The 27734-nt window shown below is 41.4% G+C and overlaps 2 protein-coding genes across 2 annotated transcripts; one reads left to right on the top strand and one right to left on the bottom strand.

Moving 5' to 3' along the window:
- Positions 1-1774: 1774 nt before the first annotated feature.
- Positions 1775-20031, bottom strand: LOC119725798 (oxidoreductase HTATIP2-like). Its single transcript, XM_038197375.1, has 6 exons — positions 19857-20031; positions 12309-12504; positions 10880-10987; positions 7268-7405; positions 5339-5400; positions 1775-2214 (listed from the first exon to the last, which is right to left on the bottom strand). The coding sequence occupies exons 1-6, from the start codon at positions 19964-19966 to the stop codon at positions 1833-1835; spliced, it is 996 nt and encodes a 331-aa protein (XP_038053303.1). The 5' UTR covers positions 19967-20031; the 3' UTR covers positions 1775-1832.
- A 3356-nt stretch (positions 20032-23387) lies between these two features.
- Positions 23388-25707, top strand: LOC119725799. Its single transcript, XM_038197376.1, has 2 exons — positions 23388-23792; positions 24917-25707. The coding sequence occupies exons 1-2, from the start codon at positions 23598-23600 to the stop codon at positions 25391-25393; spliced, it is 672 nt and encodes a 223-aa protein (XP_038053304.1). The 5' UTR covers positions 23388-23597; the 3' UTR covers positions 25394-25707.
- Positions 25708-27734: the final 2027 nt, after the last annotated feature.

Here is a 27734-nt window from a genome sequence, read left to right on the forward strand (position 1 = left end):
CAGACGACGTATAGACAAACAGATTTAAAATAGAACATTAATCTCGAATTAAAAAAATTGCATTATCTTGTTTAAAAATCAAAATGTGACTTTATATCGCTTGTCCCTTGTCCATTAAAAGGGACTCTATCATATAGTTATTTAATTTGGCAAATCATCCCGCTGGAAATCTCACAGCCACCAATCCATAAGCCACAAGTGTACGTAAAATTTATCGTAAATTGAGATTAAAAATACACATCTTTTTATACTTTAAAATGTACTCTCTAAATTCCAAAGAGTGAAAATTCACTCCATTCGAGTGTAGATTCACTCACACAGTCGGAAAGTATTGACTAGACGTTTTAGAGTGAAATATCTTCAATCGTAAAGATCGAGTTTTCACTCGAGCTTCGACTGAAGTGGTTCTTTTTTTTTCAGACTATTTCAATCGAACATGAGAGTGATTTTAACTCTAAAACGTCTAGTCCCTATTCCACTCTTTGGAATTTAGAGAGTATACGTGATTTATAGTATACAAATATTGAATGCTTCGAGAGGTGTAGTAAAACTAGCCTCCCGAGGTGATCCGTGGACATGTTATTTTCCCGAGGCGAAGCATGCTCCATGGATCACCGAGGGAGGCTAGTCTTACTTCACCACGAGATAAAACATTCAATACTTGTTTTATAACACTTCACCCACAGATTCTGCGTGGTTTTAATATTTTAAATTATTTAAATCTGAACACAGTTGAAATAAACTTCAATTACAACACAAAATTGGTGGAAAATGTATTTCGCTATTCCAAACTACCCCTTTCGCGAAATGTTTGAACCCAACTCTGTGGTACGCTCTCTTTGAAACAAAACGCACTACGCGCAACGCCCAACGCGCAAACCAGCATGCATTTGCACACAAATACTGCGCCGTGGAAATAGTACTTTGGTTGCTAATGGTATAGTACTTTGGTTGCTACGGGTATAGTACTTTTGGCCGTGCACAGAAAGAAAGCAAAAATAGAAAGTATCATGTTACTCGCTGTCGGTCAATCAAGACACAGAATCTGCGGGTGAGGTGTTATAATCTTAATTATAGTTTACACAAATATCGACTTTTAATTACATACAACAAATGTGACAATGTGACATATTTTTCAATAGAATGTTAAACAACTGTGTCACACAGATGGGAAAAGTCCGAATACGATCAAATGTATTAAACACAAAATTACGTGAATTACATGTACTTTTTTCTTAAAGATTTTTTTTTTTTGTCTCAATGAATCATTGTTTTTCTGTTCTTTACTGAAATAAGTGTTCCATGTTTCAATTCATGTTTCTTTACTGTGTTATCAATAAATTAGATTTTAAAGAAATGAAATCAATTGGGGCGATTCACAATGCAGTGCGCCACCAAGAGTTTGCCATGGAGAGTCCATTTTTCAAGTTTACGGTCGACAAAACATTGCCCATTTGAATGAGTGTCAGTAGACAACTTAAGCTAATTTGTTATAGACTGGGTCATAGCACCATATGGAAAAAAAGGAACAGGGCAAACATAAACTCGAACCATACGCTTGTACGAAACTACTGACTGGAAAAAAACAAACAAATTCATGTCCCGCGCTGCGAATTTGTTGAATATCTGCCACAATGCACTGGGAACATTAACAATGAACTCTCCGTGGCTATCTCTTGTTTAACAACTTCGTGGAAAAACCAGTTGTATTGTCCACTGTGGACAATCAGCAATTCTGGTTTAATGTTGTTCTTGTATGTTGCAGCTGCTGTAATTTTTTTTTTTTTTTTTTGAGGGGGGTGTTTCATCGATGGTGCTGTATATGCTAGAGTCTAGCTTTCTGCTGCCCCAGGTGCAGGACTGTCCGCTGCAGGTGCAGGACTGTCTGCTGCAGGTGCAGGACTGTCCGCTGCAGGTGCCGGACTGTCCGCCGCAGCAGCCTGTGTGTCTCCCCCAGACGTTGTCTGAGTGTCAGCAGCTGCAGTAGCCTTACATTTAGAATCTGACGCGGGTTTGGTAATCCTATGGATAGCCTTAGACTCAAATATCTCAAATGGCTCTGTCAAGGGAGATATGATGGTGTTAATGATGGCCTTAGCCACAGTCGTAGTCGGAGACGTCATTGTACCTGGGGACAGATACTCCATGGGGGCCATCAGCTTTCGTGCCAACCATTCGGTGGGACGACTCTCCTTCCTGTCACACATTAGCAGACTACGAACAAATTAAAGAAAACAATTAGAATTCCCTTTTCTTCCAAATGAAAACAAGATTTCCCAAAAAACTTTGTGTATGACCGAAACAGGGGCGATTAGTACTGGGGTACGTGTACTACAAAACTCCGACGACCGACACACGAAGGGGACAGATTCTATTAGTCCTCGGGAGTTGTGTCTTTTGTTGAAAACGGTCCTCGATCGTACGGTTTTGTGCTTAGTCTATGAGAGAGTGTTATATTACATGGACAAAGGGAAACACAAGGCATTGACCTCGAAAGTATAGTAAAACACAACTATGTGTTCACGAAGGTGTTTACACACAAGTGTACTTGTTTACACATTCAAATTGTGGACATTGAGAAATAGAGGACAATAGGGTCCACAAATCCCGAGGGTCCACAGTTGACGATCAAAAGTACAAACAAAAGAGGGACAATGGGGTTCGCAATTGATGGTCATAATGAAAAGTAGCGCGCATCTGCTCAACTGGAAATGTCCACACAAGCTTTAACGTGGGGAAATGACCACAAAGATAGCCCATTTTTACACTGAATTCCTTGTATCTTCAGAACGGACAGTCGCACAAATCTGACGGTTGCAGATTTTGAAAATTCATTCTTCTGGCTTTAAGTCTATCTATGCCTGGCTTGAAAAGGCAGAAAAACCCCTGATAATTTTGTATTGAAAATGTGGGGTATGAGGCAATTGCCTATGGAACAGAAAATGACAGTTTGTGACAGACCTTTGGTTGTTTATCTTAACGTGTCTCGAGAACCCAATGTCAGAGCACACTGGGGTAGCGGTTTTGTAAAGAGAATGAAGTTCTCTTTCAATTCATACAAGACTCGATTTCGTTGGTTAAGAAACCACTGATCATTTTTTCGTCAAAGTTTCCACCAATGACTGGATTTCTTGCAGGGGTCAGTCGTGCGAGTGCATGTGGCCAGCGTGTTGCATTAGGTATGCAAATCGCAAGGTCAATTGGGCAAGCTGTGGAGCTGTCTCACACACATTGATCTTTTGCGCGTTTCGGCCCAAAACTTTTCATTATGGTTTACACACTTGTGTACGTGGGTGTGTATGGGCCATCACCGCGTTATGGGGAAGATATTTATTGTTAGGGAAATTAGGATCGAGTTATGAGGACTTTCTGCTGTCCCCATAGTGTCTTCTGTCCCCATAATACCTTTAGACAACATGTGTGTAGTCCCCACAGTTACCGAATCAGTGTGTGTACCTGCGCATACTTTACATACACCCCGAGGACAAACAGACAGACAAAAAGCGAACAAAAAGTTCTTTGTTGTCCTCGAGAGTTCATCTTTTGTTGAAAATGGTCCTTGATCGTGAGTTATGCTTTGGAGAGTGTTATAGTATAGGGACTAAAGGCAAGACAATGCCTTGTCCTCGAGAGCTTTGTAAAGTACCGTATGACTGTGTGTACATGTATACGCATTCAAATCGTAGACCTTGACTATGGAGGACAAATTGGGTCCATTGTTGACCACACAGGTCCACTTTAAATATGTGTGTACAGAATATATGGGAGGTCTTCCTCAAGCGTTACAAGAGTGTAAACTAAAGCGGGACACTAATGTGTGTGTTCACGAGTTGATCGTTCATGAGTTGATCGTTCACGGTTGATCGTTCACGAGTTGATCGTTCACGAGTTGATCGTTCACGAGTTGATCGTTCACGAGTTGATCGTTCACGAGTTGATCGTTCACGAGTTGATCGTTCACGAGTTGATCGTTCACGAGTTGATCGTTCACGAGTTGATCGTTCACGAGTTGATCGTTCACGAGTTGATGGTTCACGAGTTGATCGTTCACGAGTTGATCGTTCACGAGTTGATCGTTCAGAAGTTGATCACCCACGTTTCCCTGTGGCTTATAATAATTGATATTCAGTAGAATTCACACTTTGCTGTTGTCGGATTCCGTTAGACTCGGCAGGACGCAAAGAGAACCTATAGGGGTGTGCTTTTATGGGCAGAACGGGAACTGATGGGAAAAAAAACAAGGGTACCTGGGAACCCATTGAAGAACCCAACCCCAAAATTTGAAACTCGCAAGTTCTGTTCAGATTGTTCATAAAGGTTTGCACGATAACACTACCACATCTTAGGCCATCAGCCTGGGTGTTTGGCCAGTATCAAATCAGGGCATAAATGATTATAGTGCGCATGCGCAAGGTATACCGCCCCTAGAGTGGTAACCAGCATTTTGATGGACATTTTGAAAAAAGGGTGATAACACCCAAAAAGCTGCCACCGCTGCAATGCTGTCACATATTTTCCAACTCTGGAGGAGTACACCTTGCCAAAAATCGCTATGACGATCATTCCCCTCATTTGATACCGGTGGCCAAAATTTTGGACCGAGGCTGATGGCCTATCTGTGCGTTGATACAGCACGATACGTGTACCGCTAAGTGTGTACCACTTTGTGTGAACTGCAACTTTGGTGAGCGTCTTCAATATGAAAATGATATATTTTCCCATGTAGCCTGGTTTTCATTTTTAAAATCATTTACAAATGACATTCAAAACCTTTCTTTTTCATTGTCTGAGAAGTTTATAAGTAATTTGTAAAAGTTGGTTATGGTTCCATAATCTGGAACCGGTTCCGACATAACAGTCGGGTACTCTGGTACCCGGTTCCGATGCACAGCCCTTAAACCTTCCCTTTATCCATCAAATTGTATTCCTTGTTTTTCAGTATTTTATCCGTAACTCCCTAGTATAATTTACTAGGAACCAGACCAAGTTCATCAAAATCCATCAATCACTGTGCGTCCAATACAAAACTGTACATGACATAACATGGAATCCACCACTGACGCACTGGTTGACATTCATGGACTTGCTACACATGGCTTTTATCACAATAGCAGTACAGGAAGCTGGGCAAAATCAATCGGATACCCCTAGCACTGCTTCAGGCCATTTGGCCCAAGTCCATCATACTCGATATTTAGTCACGCCAGGCCTTCTGGACCAAGTCCCCCAAAATCAACCAAAATGGGGGGATGGATTTTGATGAAGTTGGGGTGGTTAGGGTCAATGGGATACGAGCTGCGCTCACCATTAGGGAACCTAAGATTCTATATATACTCACGCTGGTCTGTAAACAGAAACTCTCTCAAATCCAAGCTCACGAGTTTCTTCTTCAACTTCGCCCTTTTGAAGCAAACAAACATGACACAATTTGACTAAATAAACGTCATCCAAAACCGAAAATACTCAAATGCTGCATTGCACTGAGCTTCTAGGTTTATTGATGAAGGAAATTATACTCACAGGCCTTCATTTTAAAGCTACAGTCCATCATTTGCAGCCATCCGAAAAGTAACTGGCGTAATTATTGTTGAAACACAAACTTGGTTGAAAGATAGTAAGGAAACTAAACTCCCTGTGAAATTATTCTTTCTGGGAAGCTATCATTTTGAAGTAATCAACGAAAGAAGGCCTTTCCAAAGGTGCGTCTTAAGACGCACAGTAGGGAAATTTAAATTAGTAGTTCGTTTTGTTATTCGGCGAAGCGTGCGCAAGCATTGGCACGACGCACACGTGCACGGTTGCTATAATTCGTCGGATCAGTGCGCGATGTCACGTATAGCTGCAATTCAAAACAATTCAAAACATGATTCAGTAACTTTTGATTTGAAATTGAGATCCTAGAATGCTGTTTTTCTCTGAATATACAGCTGAAGCTGAGCTGAAATTCATCAGGTTAGTTGTTCAGTATCTTTAATTAGATTTTGAACACTTTTGTTGCTTCAAACGAACAAAATGCACAAATTACAAATGATGGACTATAGCTTTAAATTGGGCCATCAGGATACGTTTCCCTCTAAAAAGCATGTATTAATTATATAATATTGGATGGCTCTCAGGGGGATACGAGAATACCGTATATTTCACTATACAACAATATTCATAGCGAGTGCAGTACATGTATATTCTTGTATCCCCCGAAAAAAAAACATCCAAAATTTTTATTATTATTCATATTAAGCTGACTACCATGATCTGGAAGAAATAAATTTCAGGACACTGCATTTATTTCGGCAAATTTTCCTCAAATTATCGCGCTGCTCGAAGATCCTATTGTGGTTGTTAAAAACATGCACATATACCCTGCTGTGCTGTGCGCTGCGTCCGGGTGCTGCGCACTACGCTCTGTTAACTGGTTGACTGTGACTTTCTACGCTGTGGATTGTGCGGGAACCAGCCAAAATGCCCAGATGACTGCAATATTAGTGACGATTGAAATTCGTGTACAAACCCAATGAGAGCTGTTGCTAAAAAGTTACAAACAAAGCAAAGAGGATTACAGACAATGGGCTCCGTGCGCCAACGAAAGAGGGCGCGTTTTTACCTCTTTGAGAGCTCTGTGGACGGGAAACACAGCGTACGCGTACTGTACTGTACTGGTTAAGTACAGTACGCACGACTTCCTGAGTGTGCCAAGCTGTAGCCATCGCGTCTTCAACTTTGTGTGAGCGTCAGGCGTCATCGGCGCGCGAATACGTTCGAATTCAAATTGCGATGATCTCCGAGACTAATTCCCCCCTTCAATAACTTTGGAAACATTCGAAATACGCAGTGGATGGATCTAGAACCAATCAAGGGCCAAGTTCGGGCAAGGACCATTAGTCGACTAGTGGTTGATTTGTGACGTGCAACGTGCGAACGTCTCTAGTCAAACGCTGGTTAAAATGTCATCGCAAAACTTCTGGATCCTGGCTCTCTGCTAGCGTTATGAATGCGCGCAGCTATTGGTTACCAGCGAAGCAACCAACCCCAGTAGGCTGGTTCCAAATAGTCGACTAGCATAGTCAACCACCGTTGACTAGACAGAGTTCGGGCAAACGTTAGTTAAGCATTGGTCAACTATAGTCCTTGCGCGAACTTGGCCTAGGTCGCCCCCAACTCTCCTTTTCTGGACGTTGATGGGGTACTTGTGCACGAAGCCCACAGGGGGTGCATGATTGCCGGTGTTTACAAAGATAGGTGTGTCGGAACATAGGTGTGTAACCATTACCTTGACCTTTGGGTAGAGGAATGAGCTGTTTCTGTTGGCACCTGTCGATGACATCAGGTGGTAGTGTTGGCATCCACCTGCCTTGGCCAGCTCACCCACCTTCATGATGTAGTCATGATCAACCTTCATAAAGCCTTCCTGTGGTAGAAATCACAAATGAAAATGAAATTTCTTCTTTGAAATAGTCTAGGGGCCAGACTTTGCTACCGGTATGGTTTGATATGCAATAACCCGCCACAGCAAGAACCAGCCGCCGCGAGAGGGCGCTATCACGACCACCAATACAATAATAATAATAATCGGCATTTAAAGCTATAGTCCATCATTTGCAGCCATCCGAAAAAGTAACTGGCGTATTATTGTTGAAAAACATACTTGGTTGAAAGATAGTAAGTGGACTAAACTCCCTGTGAAATTATTCTTTCTGGCAAGCTATCATTTTGAAGTAATCAACGAAAGAAGGCCTTTCCAACGGTGTGTCTTAAGATGCACCGTTGGAACATTTTAAAATAGTAGTTCGTTTTGTTATTCGGCACAGCGCGCGCAAAGCATTGGCACGACGTACAGGCGCGCGCGGTTGCTATAATTCGTCGGATCAGTGCGCGACATCGCGTATAGCTGCAATTCAAAACAATTCAAAACATGATTCAGCAACTTTTGATTTGAAATTGAGATCCTAGAATGTTGTTTTTCTATATACAGCTGAAGCTGAGCTGAACCTTCATCAGGTTAGTTGTTCAGTATCCTTCATTAGATTTTGAACACTTTTGTTGCTTCAAATGAACAAAATGCACAAATTACAAATGACAGACTATATCTTTAAGAACGCTCTAATAAGTACACTAATCACAGCGCTTACAGTATTATTATCACCCCTGCTCATTGGGCCAATGAAACATTCCAAATACCATCTCAGCTCCCTGGGGAGTATACAACTCGATGCTGCCTGTTAGGAGCAAGGAAGCTAATTCAATCACAATAACCATCTCTGCCCTCGCAGGTACCCATTTATTCCTGGGTGGAGAGAAGCAATGAGTGACAAAGTGCCTTGCTCAAGGGCACACGCACCATGGCCCCGGCTGGACTCGAACCCACAACCCGCAGCTTTACCCACAGGCCACGAATCCAGTGCTGTTAACCACGAGGCCCCAGCACTCCAACTCAATATGACATCACCCACGAACTTGTTGGAACAACAGTCACTTTTACCTATAAAGGCGGCCCTCCTCAAAATAAGTTCGAAGGGCTATCAAAGGTGGACTTTACTATACGAAGGTTGTCCATATTTTTCAGGGTGGGCACATTGGGTACCCCCCCCCCCCTACATTTTAAATGTCTGTGGGAAGTTTCATTTCTTTATGAATGTGGGAACAATGTTTCCATGGTGGGCATAATGAAGAACCTGCCCCCTTTTTGTAATATGGTTGCCACGCCCCTAAAAAGGAGTGTTCGAGATGGCTCCACATCTGAATTTTATTCTCATGAATATAAATGTCTGTGGGAAGTTTCATTCATTTATGAAATATGGGCACAATTTTTTCCCAAGGTGGGCATAACTATTTTTAAATGGCTACCACGCCCACAAAAATCGCCTTCTATACATCAATGGGCTCCGTGCGCCAACAAAAGAGGGCGCCCTTTTACCTAGAATCGACGTCCCATGGGCGGGACATTTTGCTAGTTGACGCGCATTGTTCCTTGTGTGTGACGCGCGTACACCAGGGGATTTGTACTATGTACACGCAGTGGTACAGCCGCGCGTCGCGGCAAACTTGCAGTCAGGCAAGATGGCGTCAGTCGGTCACCCTCAACTGTACTTTCGTTGCCAGTGAGGGGGTGCTTGTGAACGGAGCGGATAGATATAGAGTATCATACTACATATAGTGCACACATAAAGGTCATCTGTTTTTCTGGACAAAGCCAATACTGACTTTCTAGAATATGCTGTGCACAACTGTTGGCCATTAGTAACCTAGCAACCAGTTAGTGCACAAGTCAAATACACTCTGACAACATTAAAACATACAGGGGCATATTGTATTGCAGTTACATGTACATGCAGCAACTCATTAACTCATAGTTACTAAGGCCAAACAAAAAAGTCTCCGGTTTCTGGTATGCGCGCGTGTCGCCGTAGCCATGCGCGTCGGCAAAAGGAAAACTTTTTTTTTTCAATGAAAGATGATGTCTCAAAACCGTCAAACTCACTGGTTTGACTGGAATCCTGCTGCTGCACAATTTTAACGTGTTTTTAGATTGGGTTGTGGTCAAGAATAAGCTTTATGTGGCCTCTCTGGACTCCCATATATTTGCACTAAGTTTAGTCAGGCACCATTTGCAGTCATCAGCTGACATTTGAAGCAAAACAATCCGGTAAAAAAAAAAAAAAGCCGCGTCGCGGCACCACTTTTTGGGCAAGCTCCATACCAGAAACCAGACACTTTTTTTTTGGGCCTAATGATGCATTTTCTGCCTGTAGTTGTAATGTGATCCATCTCTTCAAGGAGGAACTGCCAGTTGTTACCATGGTTACATAGCAGGGTCCATGTACCATTTGTGTTTAATTAAGATCGATGGTGTTGACTAAAATTTCAGTGGGGGATGAATCCAGCTTGCAAGAAATGATCAAAAATAAAAATCTCGATCTGTTTATGAGTGCAATGGTAAGAATAATTTCATGAGGTGACAGATGAAATATTCCATTTCTAGAGGCGAAGCCGAGTGGAATGGACTATTTCATCCGTCACCGAATGAAACTATTCTTAGGCCAAAAAAAATAATAGTTCTGCTTCTGGTTTCCCTACCTAACGGTATCTTATTCTGACAGCCCCTACCCTAATTTTTTTTATGGGAAAAATGAGAAAAAAACACCCAAAACCATCAATTTCTATCTTTTACCTTTGACAACACGCAGACGCCTCCATATAATCGTACACAAAAAAAAAATATTTCCCTACCTATTTTCAAATGCCATGTAATCTGAACCGGATTTTTTTTTTTGGGCCTTACCATTGCACGAATGTGAAACATTCATAATTTGTTTTCTACAACACCTGAATAAATCGCCTCATAGGTCTTGAGCGTCATAAGTCTGACAAAATCGCATCCCCTAACCAAATAAAGGCCCATAAGTCCGACGCCTCATAGGTCCGACGCCTCACAGCTCCGACGCCTCATAAGTCCCACAAATGAAACGCCTTGTGTTTCCGATGTCAGACTTATGAGGCGTCGGACCTATGAGGCGTCAGACCTATGAGGCGGAATAAATAAATTTTATGCCTCAGTCTAATGCCTCATAAGTCTGAAATTTCGGACTTATGAGGCATCGGACCTATGAGGCGTCGGACTTATGATACAGCTCCAAACACGAAACAGTCATTCATATAAAGCGCAACTCGGTTTTTCTATTCTTTGAACGAATTTGGTAAGTAATCTCTTCATCTAAAAGTTGTTTATGAAATTGGCTTTGCAGTTTTTTTTAATGAAATATGTTTTGGCTTTGGGTTCCGCCTTTTTTTTATATTCTACTCACCCTGTATATAACATGTAAACTGGATCCTGTTGGATTCAGCAGTGCTAGGGTTGTAAGTAGTCTGTTTGCATATTATTTACCTTTCCAGCTTTGCCTCTAGTTGTGCCCATCAGACAGATGCCGACACTGTGGCCCTTAAACACATCAGCGCTGTCGTCCAGCTTGTCAAAATCAACAACTTTCTGCTCCTGATTACAAATAAATGGGGGAAAAAAACAAGCATTAAAGCCTACGCAAAGAGACTTGATCGACTCCATAATTGAATTCAGGGCAATTCGGTGAATTCGGACGTACATGTCAGACAGTTTAACGCTTGCTCTACCTGATCCTCTTAAGCACAGTATTTAAAAAAAGTGACACCCCCCCCCCCTTTTTTTTTGCACAGCCCTCCAATATATCCCATTGTACTTTAGGGGTGACCTACAGTACACTCCAAAAAACTGCCAAAGGGTATCAACGAAAGCTTGGCCATGCTGTGAGAAAACTCTTTGGCCATCAATAAACGATGACACCAAAGTTAGCGATAAGTGTTACTGGGTTCTTTTACGTGCATTACACAGTGTTGTAGTACTCGTAATCGGTACTCGTACTCGAGTACTTCTCAAGTACTTTTTTTGGAGTACTCGTACTCGGACTTGAATGTCAAGGTACTCGTACTCGAAATGACGGTACTCGTACTCGACATGTCGAAATTGTACTCGATCATCAAAGAACTCATACTCAAATAGCAGTCCTCGGGAGGAAAATGTTCTTATTTTATAGATACTTTCAGTTTGAAATGGTCGATTGGCTTGTGGAGAAATCGAAGTTTCCCGATTTTTCCTCTGTGCACGCCCGGACAAACACATTGAACAGCTAGCCATGAGTGGGTATGTATATCGGTCTGACTGGGCCTGGGCCAATTACGCACAATGAACCATTTGCTGTATGGCTGTATTAGGAAATATAAGTACTCGTACTCGTACTCGGAAACTCGTACTCAGAAGTTCCAGTACTCGTACTCGGAGACCTGTTCTTGTACTCGGAGGTACAAGTACTCATACTCGTACTCGGCAACCTAAGTACTCGGCAGTACTCGGTACTCGGAAAAAAGTACTCGACAACAACACTGGCATTACACAACAAACGGGACCTATGGCTTTACGTCCCATCCGAAGGATGAAGCAATAATGATTAAGTGTCTTGCTTAAGGACACAAGTGTCAAGACCAGGACTCGAACCCACACTCTGCTATCCAAGAGCTTGAGAGAAAAGTAAGCTTACTTGGTTGGGACTCGAACCCAAGACTACCCTATAAGTTTGTGAAATTTACGCAGTTTCAAAATCTTTTCAGAAATGCTGTGGCTATCATTACAGCAGCCGTAACACGATTTTCCACAGCTACTGTATCTTTACAGAACCGTCTGGTTCCCTGACCTAATAGCATTCAAAGTCGGGACTTTTGGCTGCTGGAACCAGACTATCAACCGAACGATTCTCGGACTTTATTTCCCTTAAGGGAATATTTACCATCTTAAAATCTTTGAAGAGTTCATCCTCAAATTTCACTTCTCTCCTTCCGACCAAGAACACATTGCTGAAGATCTTCGTCTTAGCCAGCTCCTTGACTACTTCCTTGCCGATCTCCCCGGTGTAACCGACAACAAACGCCGTCTGGTTCTTGGCTCGGTATGCATCCATCTTCTCATCTACGTTGCAGGCCATACTATTGGAGTTAAAACAAAAAAACAGTGAATGTTTTGAGTAGTAAATGTATGTTGCGGTTTCAGTGCTGTGGATCTCAACTACATGAACAGTTGGGATGATCACACTAAGTACTTGGGACGTCATTTTCCTTTAAAAACATGCTCATGAGCCATAGGCCTTAATCCGAAAAAAAGTTGAAATTTGTTTTATTGATAAGTCGAACCTCATTAAATATGTACAATTTTAAAAGTCAGTGGATAGTTAGGCAAAGTTTTAAAAAAAACATGTTTCTCGTCCCCGCCCGCTTCCTTTTTAGAGGCCACCTGGATTTTTTTATTATTTTTTATTTTTGAAAAATGCAGTAAAAAAACACAGAAAAAGTCCACAAATTAATCGGAAAATAAATTGTAGACCAATTAATACAAGTCTAAATGACACTGTAAATATGTTCAGTTCTCTTGTCCAACTTATCTTTCATTTTAAAAGTGTCTTTGAACAGTGGAAACACCAACAATTGCAGGAAATTTTTAAATGGCGGCTATCTTGAAACAATAAAAAATAAAAAATAAAAAGCCCCGCTTCCTCCTTTTTTTCGAAAACCCGAACGAGAAACATGTTTGTTTTTTTATTCGGCCTTAGCCGGATCCGGCTTTCTTTTACTTAGTAAACAATATTGTGTGGGGTGCTGTGGTTTAATGTTACAGTGTTCGACTCGTGTGCCATGGTACATGGGTTCGAATCCTGACGGGAACATGGTGCTTGTGCTCTTGAGCAAGGCACTTTACCCTTATTGCTTCGTCCTTCCGATGGGACGTAAAGCTGAAGATCCCGTGTGTTGTGTAATGCACGTTAAAGATCCCAGTAACACTTGTCGCTAAGAGAAGGGGTTTGCCCCGGTGTTTCTGGCAGTGGCTGCAATATGCACCGCAGTACCTTGTAAACCCTTAAAAAGGTGCTACAATATTTATAATGGGTCTCATATTTCTCATAAACTTTATTTACCTTTCTTTAATAATTGACATAATTTCCAGCGCCTTGAGTACCTAATTGGAATACAGGTCAGCTCGTACGCGAGCCAACTCGTACGCGACCAACTCGTACGCAGGACAACTCGTACACGGACAAACTCGTACGCGGACCAACTCGTACGCGTGATAACTCGTACGCGGACCTACTCGTACGCGAGCCAACTCGTACGCGTGAGTATAGACTAGACTGAAACCGTTGGTTCGGGCGTGTAGGAAATTAGGGTCAGTCAGTTGTCCGGCACATTCTTTTTTTCTAAAGTTAAGGGGATAATTTTGTGTTACTGAGTGGTCCCAATTAGTTCAGTTTTAAATCAGCTTTTTTGACTCATAACAAAAAAGTTATGATTTGTTTTCCCGGACCACTCGCACACTGTCGATGTCTGATCCTGGCTCACACCGTACAATGTAGGCTATACGACAAGATATTGCCACGTAGTGAGAATTTAAATCGTATAATGTCCGCTGCATTTGTAGACTTCCAACAATACATTGCTATAGTGGCCCCGCGATATGTGTTAATCAAATCGTTGTACGTCTTGACAAATTCTCCACACTAGCTGCGTGGTTGGAAGCGCATGCCGCAGCACTGCACTACACATCGGTCGCAATTAAAATGGATCATGTTTTTTGGTATCATTGAAACTTTTGAACTTGACATCGTTGCATTTATGGAATTTAAACTGTTGAAAATACATATGGCTACAATCATAGTTATGCAGTCATACAATCGTACTGTGTACTGTGATAAATCGATAACTTTGGCGTGTATTTTGGGGTAAACTTTTGGCGATCGTAAACATCGTTCAATTTAAATTTGCTTATTTCGGTCCGTGTACGAGTTGCCTGGCGTACGAGTTGGTTCGCGTACGAGTTGGTCCGCGACGAGTTGTCCTGCGTACGATTTGGCTGGCGTACGAGTTGTCTCGCGTACGAGTTGACCAATCCGCGTACGAGTTGTCTCGCGTACGAGTTGACCTGTTTCCCCTAATTGTTGGTAGATACCCCGGTACGTGCCCTATATAAGACTCAGTATTGTGCCAGATAAGAGATACACATGTAGGCACTGAACACGCGCAGTAATTGTTTAGTCTGGTTCCATGGCAACATTGTTGTTGTGACTCCGTATTCGCGAGATGGGAATCAGACCATTGTATAATTTCGGACTATACATGTAGATCCCTTTTTTAGACAAATCCTAGACTAGAACCACGAATTGAGCCACAAAAAGAAATGTATTTAAATACTCTGTAATTACATGTTTAAATGTTGGAGTCGAATTAAAATTTAAATTAAGAAGAACATCCTTATTTTTGGGAATGAAACTAAAATCGAAATATCGCTAACCTGGAGTTGAACTAGGCCCCAGGGATCTCTCTCATAGTACATGTGCTATATTCGGCAACAGCCTCGCATTTCGAAGACGATGTCGATGGTGTTTATGTTTGGCAGTGTATATTTTGCCGGAGACGGCAAACCTTTAGTAAACGTTAGTTTGCCGGATATGCACGGATATGCAGTTACTGTTTTTTTGTACTTAAACATTTTCCGGTGACAAGTTTTAGTCTGGCTCCATGCCAAAATTATCGTTGTTACCTCGTATTCACAAGATGGGATTCAGACCATTTTATAATTTCGGACTTTAGGCCTATTTCCCTTTTAAAAAAAAATCCTCCAGAGCCACAAATCTGAAAAAGAAAATAGGTCATTCCATGAAGTTGGGTACACAATCAATGCATCAGTGACAGTGGTCCAGTGAAAACAAAGTGCTGTTATTTTTTTTTTTGACAAATTAATCACATTTTTTATCGATCCCGATTTATTGAGGATGAATGGGCGAACAAGAAAAAATTTTTTTTTGGGACCTCCAATTGGTCGAAACCCAAACTACGTCACCAAAATATCATGGTATCCATGTTTATTTTAAGAATATTTTGTGACATGAAACATACTCGGTCTTCAATGTACGATTCTGTGTTCCCAAGAGTATATTTTAAATAATGTTTTGCAAATAAAGTTGAACCAATAGACCGTTTACGATTCCCTGATTGTTATTTATTCCATGCGTCTTGCATTTCTGAAGTATCGATCACGGAAGTCTCAGCGCCCATCGTAACATTTCGTGTCAGCAATGTTGCGAGGTGAAACCGAAATTTACCGACATATTGTAAAATGTCAGAGTCATTTAGAAGACCCAAATAACGATTTCCACGAGAAACAGTAGCATTCCATTCGTATCCAACCAGAAATCATGAAAAAAACTACACGATTTTTAAAAAAAAACCGTGGTTACTCACTGGTAGTTGACTTCGCATCCACTAAAAAACGTGACGACGTGATAATTAAATGCGATCGCGCGTGCGCCCTCTATAGATTTTCTGGATGAACGTCTTGCGATCAAAGTACCCGGATGCAACCCTTGCTTTGTTGCAAGAAGAAACCCGCGTGCTTTCGGCAACTTTTCCATCGTGGGTGCCAATAGTTTTGGTGTCATTTTTTTACGGTGTGATGTCAGTTACGAGGTATACCACATTCGGGGAGGACAAACAAGGGTTAGATTACAGATTTATCAACACGGTGCCTGGTAATCCCGAAGAACTACTCCCTGTGTATGCTGAAACATGAATAACATCTCAAACAATTGTTGCAGTATAGTTGACACGCTAAAACCTGCACTTCAGCTACGGAATGGATACGAAACAAAATGGTAACCGCGTGACGACGTGATATTCCATTTCCGTGATTTGGCATAAAACATGTTCATGCACGGTCAAACGGCCTCCAAATTACTAGATATGCCACCTGAAGTACAAGTAGACATCGATGATTAAGATGGTTGTACTTAAGTTTACTTACGATCCGGAAGAAAAGTGAAATTTTCCGTTCATTTCGGAGAGCTCCCCTCGCGATCTTGAACACGTTAAATTTCCGATCGTGTTTAATGTTTGAACGACGCGATTTCTTCTACATGCCCAGCGTACATTCGATGGTCCCCGTATCCCGAGTGCGATTCCGTTACCGAGCGCGCGCGATGCATCGATTATGATAATGAGTAGACTGGATCACGTTTGTAAACACATGTGCATTTCAAACGATAATAGGGAGTCGGGAACTAGCGCAGCTTTTATGGCGGGTACCAGTTCAAGCTGGTTCCCGATTCCCTTTTACAGTTCAAAATGCACATGTATGTGTTTACAAACGTGACTCATTATCATAATCGTGCATCGCGCGCGCTCGGTAACGGAATCGCACACGGGATACGGGGACCATTGAATGTACACTGGGCATGTAGAAGAAATCGCGTCGTTCAAACATTAAACACGATCGGAAATTTAACGTGTTCAAGATCGCGAGGGGAGCTCTCCGAAATGAACGGAAAATTTCACTTTTCTTCCGGATCGTAAGTAAACTTAAGTACAACCATCTTAATCATCGATGTCTACTTGTACTTCAGGTGGCATATCTAGTAATTTGGAGGCCGTTTTGAAGGTGAAATCTGATGTTTTTTGTTGGAAAATGTTGGTTTGGGACAGTGACAGGATGATGTTGTCCAGGTCGCGGTATTAGCTTGGACCCCACTATCGCCAGACCATGTCCAAAATGTTAAAAAAGGCGATAAGTTGGGTCCAAGTTACTCGGACTAGAAGAGGCTAAGCTTTCACAAATGACGCTAAATATGTGTCCCGAAACCCTAACTGAAATTGCACATCGTAAAGGAAATATCACGACGTGGTTTCCATGCGACGGTGTGGTACGATTTTGTGTTTTGGCCTGTGCTTTTGCCTGCGTTGGATGGTCAACGTCTGATCTATTAAAAATGGGGTCCTTTTCATTTATCTGTTTGAAGGGGGTTCGAAAGTTGGTGATTTTTACTGAAGTTAGTCTAAAATAAGAGGGGAAGTGTCAACATTGATTGGTCACAGGCCAGGATACCGCCAGACCATTCCATTCTCATAATGGGGGTGGAGCATCATGTGATTTTCTTTTTCTGGTTTGAATTAAGATATTTCAACATTTTTTTCAAACAAAAGAAACAAAACACATAAGAATGAATAGTACAAAACTAAAAAAAAATCTTCCCCTAAGAAATAAATTCATAATTTGCATTGATTTAGGCTTCAGCATGTTCAGTAAATTCATCCATTTGGGAATGGTTAATCCAAGGAACAATGCATCCAACAACACTGTTATGTAATGGGTACTAGAGGGTGGGAATGGAGTGGGGAAGGGGAGGGTAGAGTGGGGAGGGGGAGGGGTGGGGTAGGGACGGGATACGGGAAGGATGGGGACGGCAAAATGGTTTAGGCATCACATCTGGAGATGTAATCAGAACGTTCGATAATTTGGCATCCATGTTACATGTGAAACCCAACCCTGTCCAATAATGGGAGTCTCGAAGCTAAACTCTCTCACATCTTTAGCGGATGTTTCAAATTTGTTCATTTTTAATTAATATACCGGTAAATGAAGTTTTACTCATTTTTTTATCAAGTTTAAAGTTTATTACCTGATTAAGACTGAATTGTTTGTGATGGACTTATGATGGACTTGCAGGGACTTGTGATGGACTCGACTACAACACTGTTATGTAATGGGTACTAGAAGGATGGGAATGGAGTGGGGGAGGGTGGGGTGGGGTAGAGGAGGGTAGGGACGGGATACGAGAAGGATGGGGACCGCAAAATATTTTAGGCATCACATCTTGAGATGTAATCGGAACTTTCGATAATTTGGCATCCATGTTACATGTGAAACCCAACCCTGTCCAATATGTTATGGGTACTAGAAGGGTGGGAATGGAGTGGGGGAGGGTGGGGTGGGGTAGGGGAGGGGAGGGACGGGATACGGGAAGGATGGGGACGGCAAAATGGTTTAGGCATCACATCTTGAGATGTAATCAGAACGTTCAATAATTTGGCATCCATGTTACATGTGAAACCCAACCCTGTCCAATATGGGAGTCTCAAAGCTAAACACACTCACATCTTCAGCTGATGTTTCAAATTTGTTCATTTTTAACTAATATAAATGAAGTTTTACTCATTTTTTATCAAGTTTAAAGCTTATTACCTTATAATCCATATATCAGTTTCACGTGTAACAGGACACCAATATTTTGGTGTCATTGTTACATGTGAAACCACAAAATTATTTTGCATGGATACTGTCTTGTGTAAAAGAAATGGTAACATGGCAAAATAAGTTGAACGTGTGGGTTTGCTTCCTTGTGTTTTACACGTTTGGTGTAGACAAACATTTTTGGAACAGACAATACAAGAAAAAATATGTATGAAGGGCCAAATTTATATAATTTGCCCATTTCATGTGAGTGAACAACAGCTGATTTCAATAATCTCATAACGATTAGCCAAAAAATGTATGAATTTAATTAATGTACTTATCAAGCCCTTTTAAATACATTCTATACTTGGAGCATATCAATTCTATAAAATAACAATGGGAAAGGTGATTCCTCATGTTTGGTGTCCATGTTACATGTGAAACTTGCTTTGCATCTGTTAATAAACAACACTGTTAAAAATAAAACGTTTGACAAGATGTCTCAAAATGGTTTATTATTTTAGACACTACATATATGTCAGCACCTAAAAAAGTTATTTTAGTGCTCTTCACATTATTTTGAAAAACTCACCCTCATGTCACACATTCTGTACCCAACTTTGTGGAATTACCCAAATGTAATACTCTGCAAAAAATGTTTGAGACATGTTAAAATAATAAAAGAAGAATATTCTTATTTATTTGGGGATGAGAAAAAAAAACTTAAAAATGTGGTGCGGTCGGAATCGAACGCGAGTCATCCCGCTTATTAGAGCCTTTGCTTAACCATTACACCAAACGTGCTACACAACTTTTAGTGGGAATTTAATACATGTTATAATTCAGACCCATTTTAAAGAGTACAGCGCCCTCTGTTGATATGGATTGCCGCCGGCAAACCTTTAGTAATCGTTAGTTTGCCGTCATTACCTCCGGCAAAATATCCACTATCTTTATGTTTTATCATGGAGGTATAGTATTACTATAACTATTAGAAACTTAAGGCTTAATCTTCTCAAAACATCCTTCATTACTTCTAGAACTTGAAGGCACACGTATGCCTTCTAATTCTAGAAGCAATCCTTCACAATAATCATTTTGCATCACCCTCCCCCCCCCCAAAAAAAAAATGCCTGAAAAGCACGCCCCCTCTGTCAGCATTAAAAAAGTGCGTTAGCCACCACTCCTTTTTTTCAGAACTCATTCCAAAATCAAAACTGGTTCCCGTGTGGGTCCACACATCCACATGATATAGCAGCCTAAATCTAAACATGCCAAACGTTACCTGTTTATGATTTCCTCGTTTTCAATCGGAAGCTGAGCTACGTATCCGATGATCAGCGAAATGACAACGAAAACTGCAGCGAAGCAAAACAGAATACGATTAACCCACATGACACAGCAATATTTTGTCGAGGTACGTCTGTTTGTGTTTTTAATTCTGCAGGGAGGAATCACATGAGGGCGCTATATGCACAAAGCAGGTTGATTTCACTCAAGCAGTCGTAAACTCGAACACATGCAACAGCAGGAGCCAAAAATGCACTGAATGCTATTATTAGTGCCTAGAATTTTGCTTTTGTAGTGGATGTCTTTTGAATGGCTGTAATAAGAATTTAAATTAAAAACAAATAAACCAAATTAAATTTTCCTGAATTTAACGGCACAAGGCAGGGGCGGATCTAGCTTTCAAGAAAGGGGGTCTTTGATATAAAAAAAATAAGGGAGAAAAAAAGGTGTGAAGTCATATTTGCTAATTATTTAAAACACATTTAACAAAATGGGCGTCTGCAGTGGGGTAAAGTGGGCAAATGTCCAACCTCGAAAAAAATGATGCATTGAGGAAATGCTAGAGAAAGAACACAGATTTTTTTTGGGGGGTGGGGGTTGGCATTATGAACATTTTGTGAATGGAGGCAACGGTTACGCCTCTATGGAACAGTGCAAAAAGTTCCCATGGCCACTAGTGCTAAATGCCCATACTTAAAAATTCTTTTAAAAATACTCAGAACTCTCACAGGTATTTAAGCTGCACAGAAAAATGATGATCGATATGTCATCTTTCAATTTCTTTTTATTCTTTGGTGGGTGGACCATTGACTTTTCGAGAAATTCTCGCCCAAAGAAGACGACCCCTATTTTCCCCAAAGCGGAACGGTAGCCATCTTGAAAAACGATCCCTCCACAAAATGGCAAAATAGCGCCACTTTCGAGCCCAATTGTATCCAAAATGCTCAGAATTGGAAGCCCGGCCGAGTCTGGGCCAGAGGTTCATTGCCATATTTCTTCAATACCCCAATGTTATGGCTCTTAGAACTCGCTAATATAGGATATTTTGAGGGTATAACTTTTATTCATGAGCTTGGCGGATGGGTTTAGGCCTATTTACAGGTGTGCAACCCTATGTTCCGACACCCCATATGTTCCGACTGCACATATTCTTATCCTAACCCTAACCCGAACCCTCACGGGGAGTAACACAATCTTATGTGCAGGTTGTCGGAACGTAATAGGGCGTCGGAGCATAGGGGTGTCGGAACATATAGGGGTGTCGAACATAGGTTGAGTTGTCGGAACATATAGGGTGTCGGAACATAGAGCAGTCACCGGCGGAGGCAACATAATGTGCAGAAATTGTATAGTCACGTGGTATGTATCGCGTTGCAAACTGCTTCTTTGTTTGTTCGTTCGTAACAGACCTTAAAATCCACGGTCATTTTTATTGGGGGGGGGTACAAATTTCTTGAAAAGGGCACTTGCACATTTCATGTTGAAATGTGGACATGTTTTTTTTCTCCAGACACTTGGCCTCCGTAAAATCAAAAAATAGGGGGGGGGGGGGGGGGGCTAGTACCATCTGTCAATGGGGGTGCTGTTCAAAACCGCTGATTGTGTATACTAATGGACAATAAATAGTGCTTTTCAGGGCGATTCATGCGCAAAATTAACCCAAGGCACCTGGAACGGCAGATGGGGCAAAAAAAGGGGCACGACGACTTCTTAAAAAGTGCACTTTTTTTCAGAAAAAAAGGCACTTGTTAAAAAAGGGCACTCTTTACAAAATATTGGGGGGGGGGGGTTAAGTGTTGGTGAAAAAAGGCAGTCTTTTGAAAATATTGGGGGGTAAATATCCCCCCCCCCCCCGCCCCGCTGGCTTCGCCTATGCTAGCTATATCCTACCTGAGTACCTATGTCACTGGTATGGGTCTCCAGCGAGAAAGGACGGAGTTACATTATCAAGGTCACTAAGTTTGCACTGTGACGTTCAACAAACGGGAAATCATTTATTTCAATTGAAACTCACGACCAAATTTCATGCTAAACGGCCAGCTTATTGTGCACTTGCATTGTTTTACGTCGAATTGGTAGCATTTGTTGGTAAGTTGTGAACAGTACAGTGAAATGTTTGGAAACATTAATAACCGTTCTTTTATTTTTTGCGACGTTGACCTTCCACAGTTTAAAAAAAAGTCAACCATAATTATGTGTCGGGAAAGGAAGGTCTATATAAACGGCTGCACGTTCCTGTCAAACACCCTCGGCCTCCAACATCGGCGTCAATCGGTGGGGGCCGGGGGCGGCTGGGGGCCGGGGGGACACAGGTTCCCCTTCCCCCACACACTTTTTAAAGTTGGGGGATGTATCATATCCTTCGCCCCACCCTGCACTTTTTTCGTCCTGGAATCAAAATTGTAGCCTACTTAATTAGTGATTCTATAGCTCAGAATAGCTGATTCGATGACTCCAATTAAACTAGAAAACGATGATTATAAGATGATCTTTTGCAAAAAAAAAGGGGGGTTTAGTTGTCAGAAATTGCCTCAGATCGCACCACAGAGCATCTAGAATCCAAAACAGAGCACCTAGAACCCCACACCGAGGGCTTCGCGTTACGCGCTCGCATTAGTGCTCATCAAGTTATGGCCCCGAACTTTTGAGAAGCGATTGACGCCCTTGCCCTCCAAGTTGATAATTTGGTCAAAAAAGTCCCCGGTGTTTCACACAAAGTAAAAGTTATCATCCTTTAAAATTCAAATTTTGTTTCACATTTTAAGCTGATGGTCTACATTTTAACAACCTCGCTGGGATTGGAAGATAAAATAAGAGAAGAAAATATTACAAATTCAACGTAGGCTACAGTGTGAAATGTGATTCTGAGCAGAGTTTCTGACCCCGCATAATAGGAAGGAACTTTGCACAACAAGAAAAACAGGACATGGATCCGGAAACGCACACTTGTTATTGTTCGGGTCTGTACCAGTCTGCAGCTTAAAGGGAATATACAACATTTGCAAACATCGAAAAATAAAACTATCAAGTTTTTGGGAAATACCTTAACAGGATGTTGGTAAATGACAGTCAAAAGCATCCTGTAAAATTATGGCACCTGGTATACTGTCATTTTCAAGAAAAGTGGTATTTTTGTATCAATTTCCAACGCTGATCGGCCGATCAGCGTTGGAAACAACTGGCTTTTTTTCAAATACTGGCCCCAATTGACCATTGCACTTGTTTGCAATCGATTACAAACCTATGAACGGATACGAGCCAGCTAGACTGGTTCCCTGACCTTACAATTCCCCAATGTATGTAAACTGCTCTGTTTCTTCTTATATGGAGTCAGGGATCCAGACTACAGGAAAATGATCGTTTTTCTTGGTTTTTATAGCATTTTCGAACCCAAAACCTCAAAAAAGTCAGTGTAACTATATTTGCTTTATATTTCCAACCCCCCAATTCCATCCATTTCTGAAAATTACAGCAAAAGCAAATGATGTATATTCCCTTTAATTAACTGGTCATGCACGAGACAATCATTATGCTTATAGACAAACAATACTAGGCCTGCCTGACGTAGTCTAGCTGAACCAAAACATGAAAAGTTTCCGTCAAGGCCATCGGCGTCTAGGCAGTCAGTAGTCAGTGCATGACTTGGTCACAGGGCCACCAGCCTGGTCTTTTGCATTCGGGTCCAATAGCAGCATACAGCTTCGTCAAACTCTAGCAGAACATAAACCTTGGTTGTATGTCGGTCGATTTATCTTCTCAACTGTTATTAAAAGTGCTGGTTAAAGTTGGTGAGGAACGACAACCCAGTCCAGGTATATTACCAAGGAACACCATGTCAACAGCTGTGGCAATGCTACCGGAGAAGAACGCTCCGATCTCTGACAAGAAAGATGTTGCGGTTGTGTACATGATCGAGGATAAACATCTGCAAGTGAGTCTACTACCATTCCCAAAAGTATATGGACCTTTATCATGCTGCCACCATTTCAGTCATGTTCCTTGTATCCAATAACAATACTGGAGATATTTTTGTGTGTGTTCAAATAGGAACCGGCAGACTATTTTCCTCACAGCCTCGATTTGGTTACGTTGATTTGAATGGGAAAAAAAATCAAGATGGCCGCAACATGATAATGGTCTATTGTTATTTCTTTACGTTGACTATTTTTGTTACGTTGAACAGAGACATTTACTGGAGTGGGGTTTGAACTTCCGACCTCCGGATTGCCGTTTCGGTACTTTACCAACTGAGCTATCCAGCCCTGTGTTGGCGGCTCTCCATTTAGTCAAACATCGTGTAGGAAGATCCGCGCTCTTAGAAAACTTTAAAAATTCAATGACGATTTTGTGCATAGTATGTACTCAGATCGTACGAGGGGCGAGCTTTGCTGCGTCATGTACTATTTTGAATTTGACGACCGTTTAGCATTCGTCAATGTTTTCTGACAGAAATATCAAACTGTATGATATGTGGAACAGGTAATGTCTTTTGAAAAATTTGATCGGAACTAAAAGTTATATTAAGTGATAAAGTGAATTCGGAACCGAAGCCGAGCTTTGAAAAAGGGCCGTCCAGATCGTCATGTTTATTTTTAGCCACTGAGGCTGCCTGACCTTCAGTTTAGACGTACTGGGTGTCGGGGGAAATTGTCAGGTCAGGAAACCAGACTAGACTGTATATCACTCCTACTACAGAGTGTACCAACTTCCTGGAAGAATTCCACTTCTGGCGTGCTGCCAATGTATTTGTTTTGGAGCCAATTCTTTAATCTCCTCACGAACTTTGGTGACCGGTTAATGAATAAGAAGGCCTGCATATAATTCGAAACGAGGAGGTATAGACCTTTATCATGCTGCCACCATTTCAGTCATGTTCCCTGTATCCAATAAGTACTGAATGATAATGTCTTTGTGCGAAAAGGAACCAGACTATTTTTCCTTCCAGCCTCGCTTTGGTTACATTGTGGTTTGAATGCCGGGAAAATATCAAATGGTTGCAACCTCATAATGGTCTAAAAACTTGGATTAAAGATTACCTTCCATTTTAAATTTCAGGTCTCGGTTGATCACGACCATGGGCGAAACCGGCGAGCAGCATACTGCGCATGCGCAGTGGTGCTGACGTCACTTATCCTTGTCGCCGGTACCCTGGGAATCGTTACTATTGTCCTGTCGCACAGTAGCCGGGTCACCAGCGACGTGGAGCCTTTGCGTGAGCCCCTTCACCCCGACGGGAATTCGTTTACCGAGATTCCCGAAGCGTCACCGCGCCTCATGATCGACGACGGGGGGCTCTGGCCCCCGGGGCCCATGACCCCTGACCTCGTATCCCTGAACAGCGATGAAGTAGGACGCCCTCCAGAGCTCGATGAGCAAGCATCCGGGAATTCTTCTGGAGACAATGAGGTTGCTGATCAACACGAGGGGCACAAGGAGAATCTCTCTGGCTCACACATGCAATCCTCCTCCTACTCCTCAGAATCAGACCCAGGTTTTGGATACTTTTCAGATATGTACTACGACAGTGGCTAATTTTTCATTAAGACTGAACTCAACCAAATATCAACAGAGATGCTTCTTTAGTAGGCCTCAGCACGTGGCCTTTTTCTTTCAATGGGACAATACTTTTACACTTTTAAGTCAGCCGAGGACGGATGGAAAGAAAGGGTTTTTTTTAATTTCGTTTCTTTTTTGTGTCGAGAGTGTGAGGACTCCCCGCTTTAAATGCTCCATACCCAACTGCAAAATATATGAACTGACGATTATAACAATCAGTATGTAATTTGTCCTATATAGTTATAAGCCATTTGGGAGTGCTATACCATTTGGGATTTAAATTTGAAAAACATCTGGTACACTGACTTGCTCAGAATACTTGGCACATTTTAACTTTGAGTTCTCCTGACCCTCACCACAGACACTGTTGCCGTGCAATCACGTGATTCGGGGCAAACTCTTGTATAGTTACGTAAGAGACGCTCAGCACCAATACATTGGATGGAAAGAAACTGGGAATTTTGTGAAAAAAGTGTTACAAACCATTTTCATTTCAGCTGACTGGGCGATATTTGTTTTGTATACACTTAGCATGTAGATTGGAGATGAAATTAACAACGCTTAAAGTTTGAGCTGGACAAAATGGTTGAAAACAAAATTCTACAATATATAAGGAAAGCACTTTAGGCCTCAGTGATTTCAAGATGATGTGAATCTAAAACTGCACTGTATAATGCATTGTGGATGAGGCGGCGTGTGGAAGATGTAATTGTTGTATGCTAATTAACGTGATATCATAACACAATTTTGTTAAATATTGAGATTATCGTCAAACAGGTAAAAAAAAAAAAAAAAAAAATTGGTAACCAAGATAATGTTATGTTATGTTATGTTATGTTATGTTATGTTATGTTATGTTATGTTATGTTATGTTATGTTATGTTATGTTATGTTATGTTATGTTATGTTATGTTATGTTATGGTTTATTCCCCAAAATAGGAACAAACCCCGTAACCCTGGGGAAGGGTTACAACAGTGAAATTAAACATTAAATTATTTGGCAGGTTGGTTTACAAAGAGCATGCTTTCAATTATATCATGCTTGCCTCTCCTAAAGTTTTGTGCATTGGAAAAAATATAGCAACAGATATATAATAGTACGTTTATCTGTAGACACCATTTCACAAATGCCACTAAAAAATCTTTCGAAGATCATTATACAGGGTGAGTAAAGTCTAGGATGAGAAAGCCCAGTCAGTAAGCTTTCTTTTAGTACAAGAATCATTCAAATTATGCGGAGTGTGCTCAGCGCGTAAAATACCAGCCGATTTTAAGTCAACTTTCAAGACACAAAAAATTACACTCGATTTCCGGAAATGATATAACTCAAAAATACCTGTCGCATTAAACTGACATTTCAAGTTCGTCTATTCCGCATGATATATGACACAATTATGTTGAATATCGACATAAATCATCAAACAATATAACAAATACAACCAAGATAATGTACTGTGTTAACACGGATAAAAAAAAAAGTTCATAGAACAGAAACAACACATTCGGTTTCCAGACGATAACTTAGAATGCTGCTGGATTGACATAAATAGGCAAATCTTAAAAATCCTGTGCGGATTGCAATGAAATCGTTGCCTACCGCCCTCTGTTGTTATCCCTCACCCAAACCAGAAAAGAAAATTGTGTTTTCAGGAAAATTCGTGTTCGGACTTGGTTTAATTATGAATCACTGGGAAGCAGACCACATGACAATAGGCTGACATTTTGCCATAAATTATATCACACGATTTAATGTTTTTGTTTCTGAAGCACAGCAGTCCACAATTCACCGAAGTTGATATGAGAGCCTAAAAATCTCCCTAAGCCACGGTCGAAACGAAGCCAGTATTTCGAAAGGCCCTTAGTTAAGAAGAAGGTGACAAGAGGGCGCTGTCGCCATTGAACCAACGAAGAAAATGTACGGTAACGCGTTGCGCGAAAGCAACAAGTGTTCATTTTTTTCGTCTTTGCTATTCTACCTCCATGGTCTACCCATGGAGCTATACACCGGAGTGATACATGTGAGAGACCAACCCTAAAAGCAAAGAAGGAAAGGTGAAAAGCCTGAGAAGTACGCCTTAAAAATGGAGGGGGGGATTCAGGCAAGGATATTGAATCATTCGATTGTCGGTTGAGTCCGTGGAGAAATGTTTGGTCCTGTTCGATTTATTTCTAGTCTATCATTCATCGCGATACTGGGACATAGGCCTATTCCTTATTACGAAGAAGCCATTTTCGATCGTGTTCCCCGTATCTATTTTATGAATTGTGAACTGTTGAATGTGATGGTGCCAGACCATTTCATGATTGAAGTGCGTT

This window comes from Patiria miniata, unplaced genomic scaffold (assembly GCF_015706575.1).
Source record: "Patiria miniata isolate m_02_andy unplaced genomic scaffold, ASM1570657v1 HiC_scaffold_19, whole genome shotgun sequence".
Classification (NCBI taxonomy): domain Eukaryota; kingdom Metazoa; phylum Echinodermata; class Asteroidea; order Valvatida; family Asterinidae; genus Patiria; species Patiria miniata.

Excerpts from the sequence above, each read along its gene's own strand:
- LOC119725798 (XM_038197375.1), bottom strand. The coding sequence starts at position 19,966 with ATGTGGGTTAATCGTATTCTGTTTTGCTTCGCTGCAGTTTTCGTTGTC. Across the intron at positions 10,988-12,308 it reads TCTTCAAAGATTTTAAGATG|GAGCAGAAAGTTGTTGATTT; the intron begins GTAAATATTCCC and ends ATTTGTAATCAG. Across the intron at positions 5,401-7,267 it reads TCCTCTACCCAAAGGTCAAG|GGCGAAGTTGAAGAAGAAAC; the intron begins GTAATGGTTACA and ends TTGCTTCAAAAG.
- LOC119725799 (XM_038197376.1), top strand. The coding sequence starts at position 23,598 with ATGTCGGTCGATTTATCTTCTCAACTGTTATTAAAAGTGCTGGTTAAA. Across the intron at positions 23,793-24,916 it reads TCGAGGATAAACATCTGCAA|GTCTCGGTTGATCACGACCA; the intron begins GTGAGTCTACTA and ends TTTAAATTTCAG.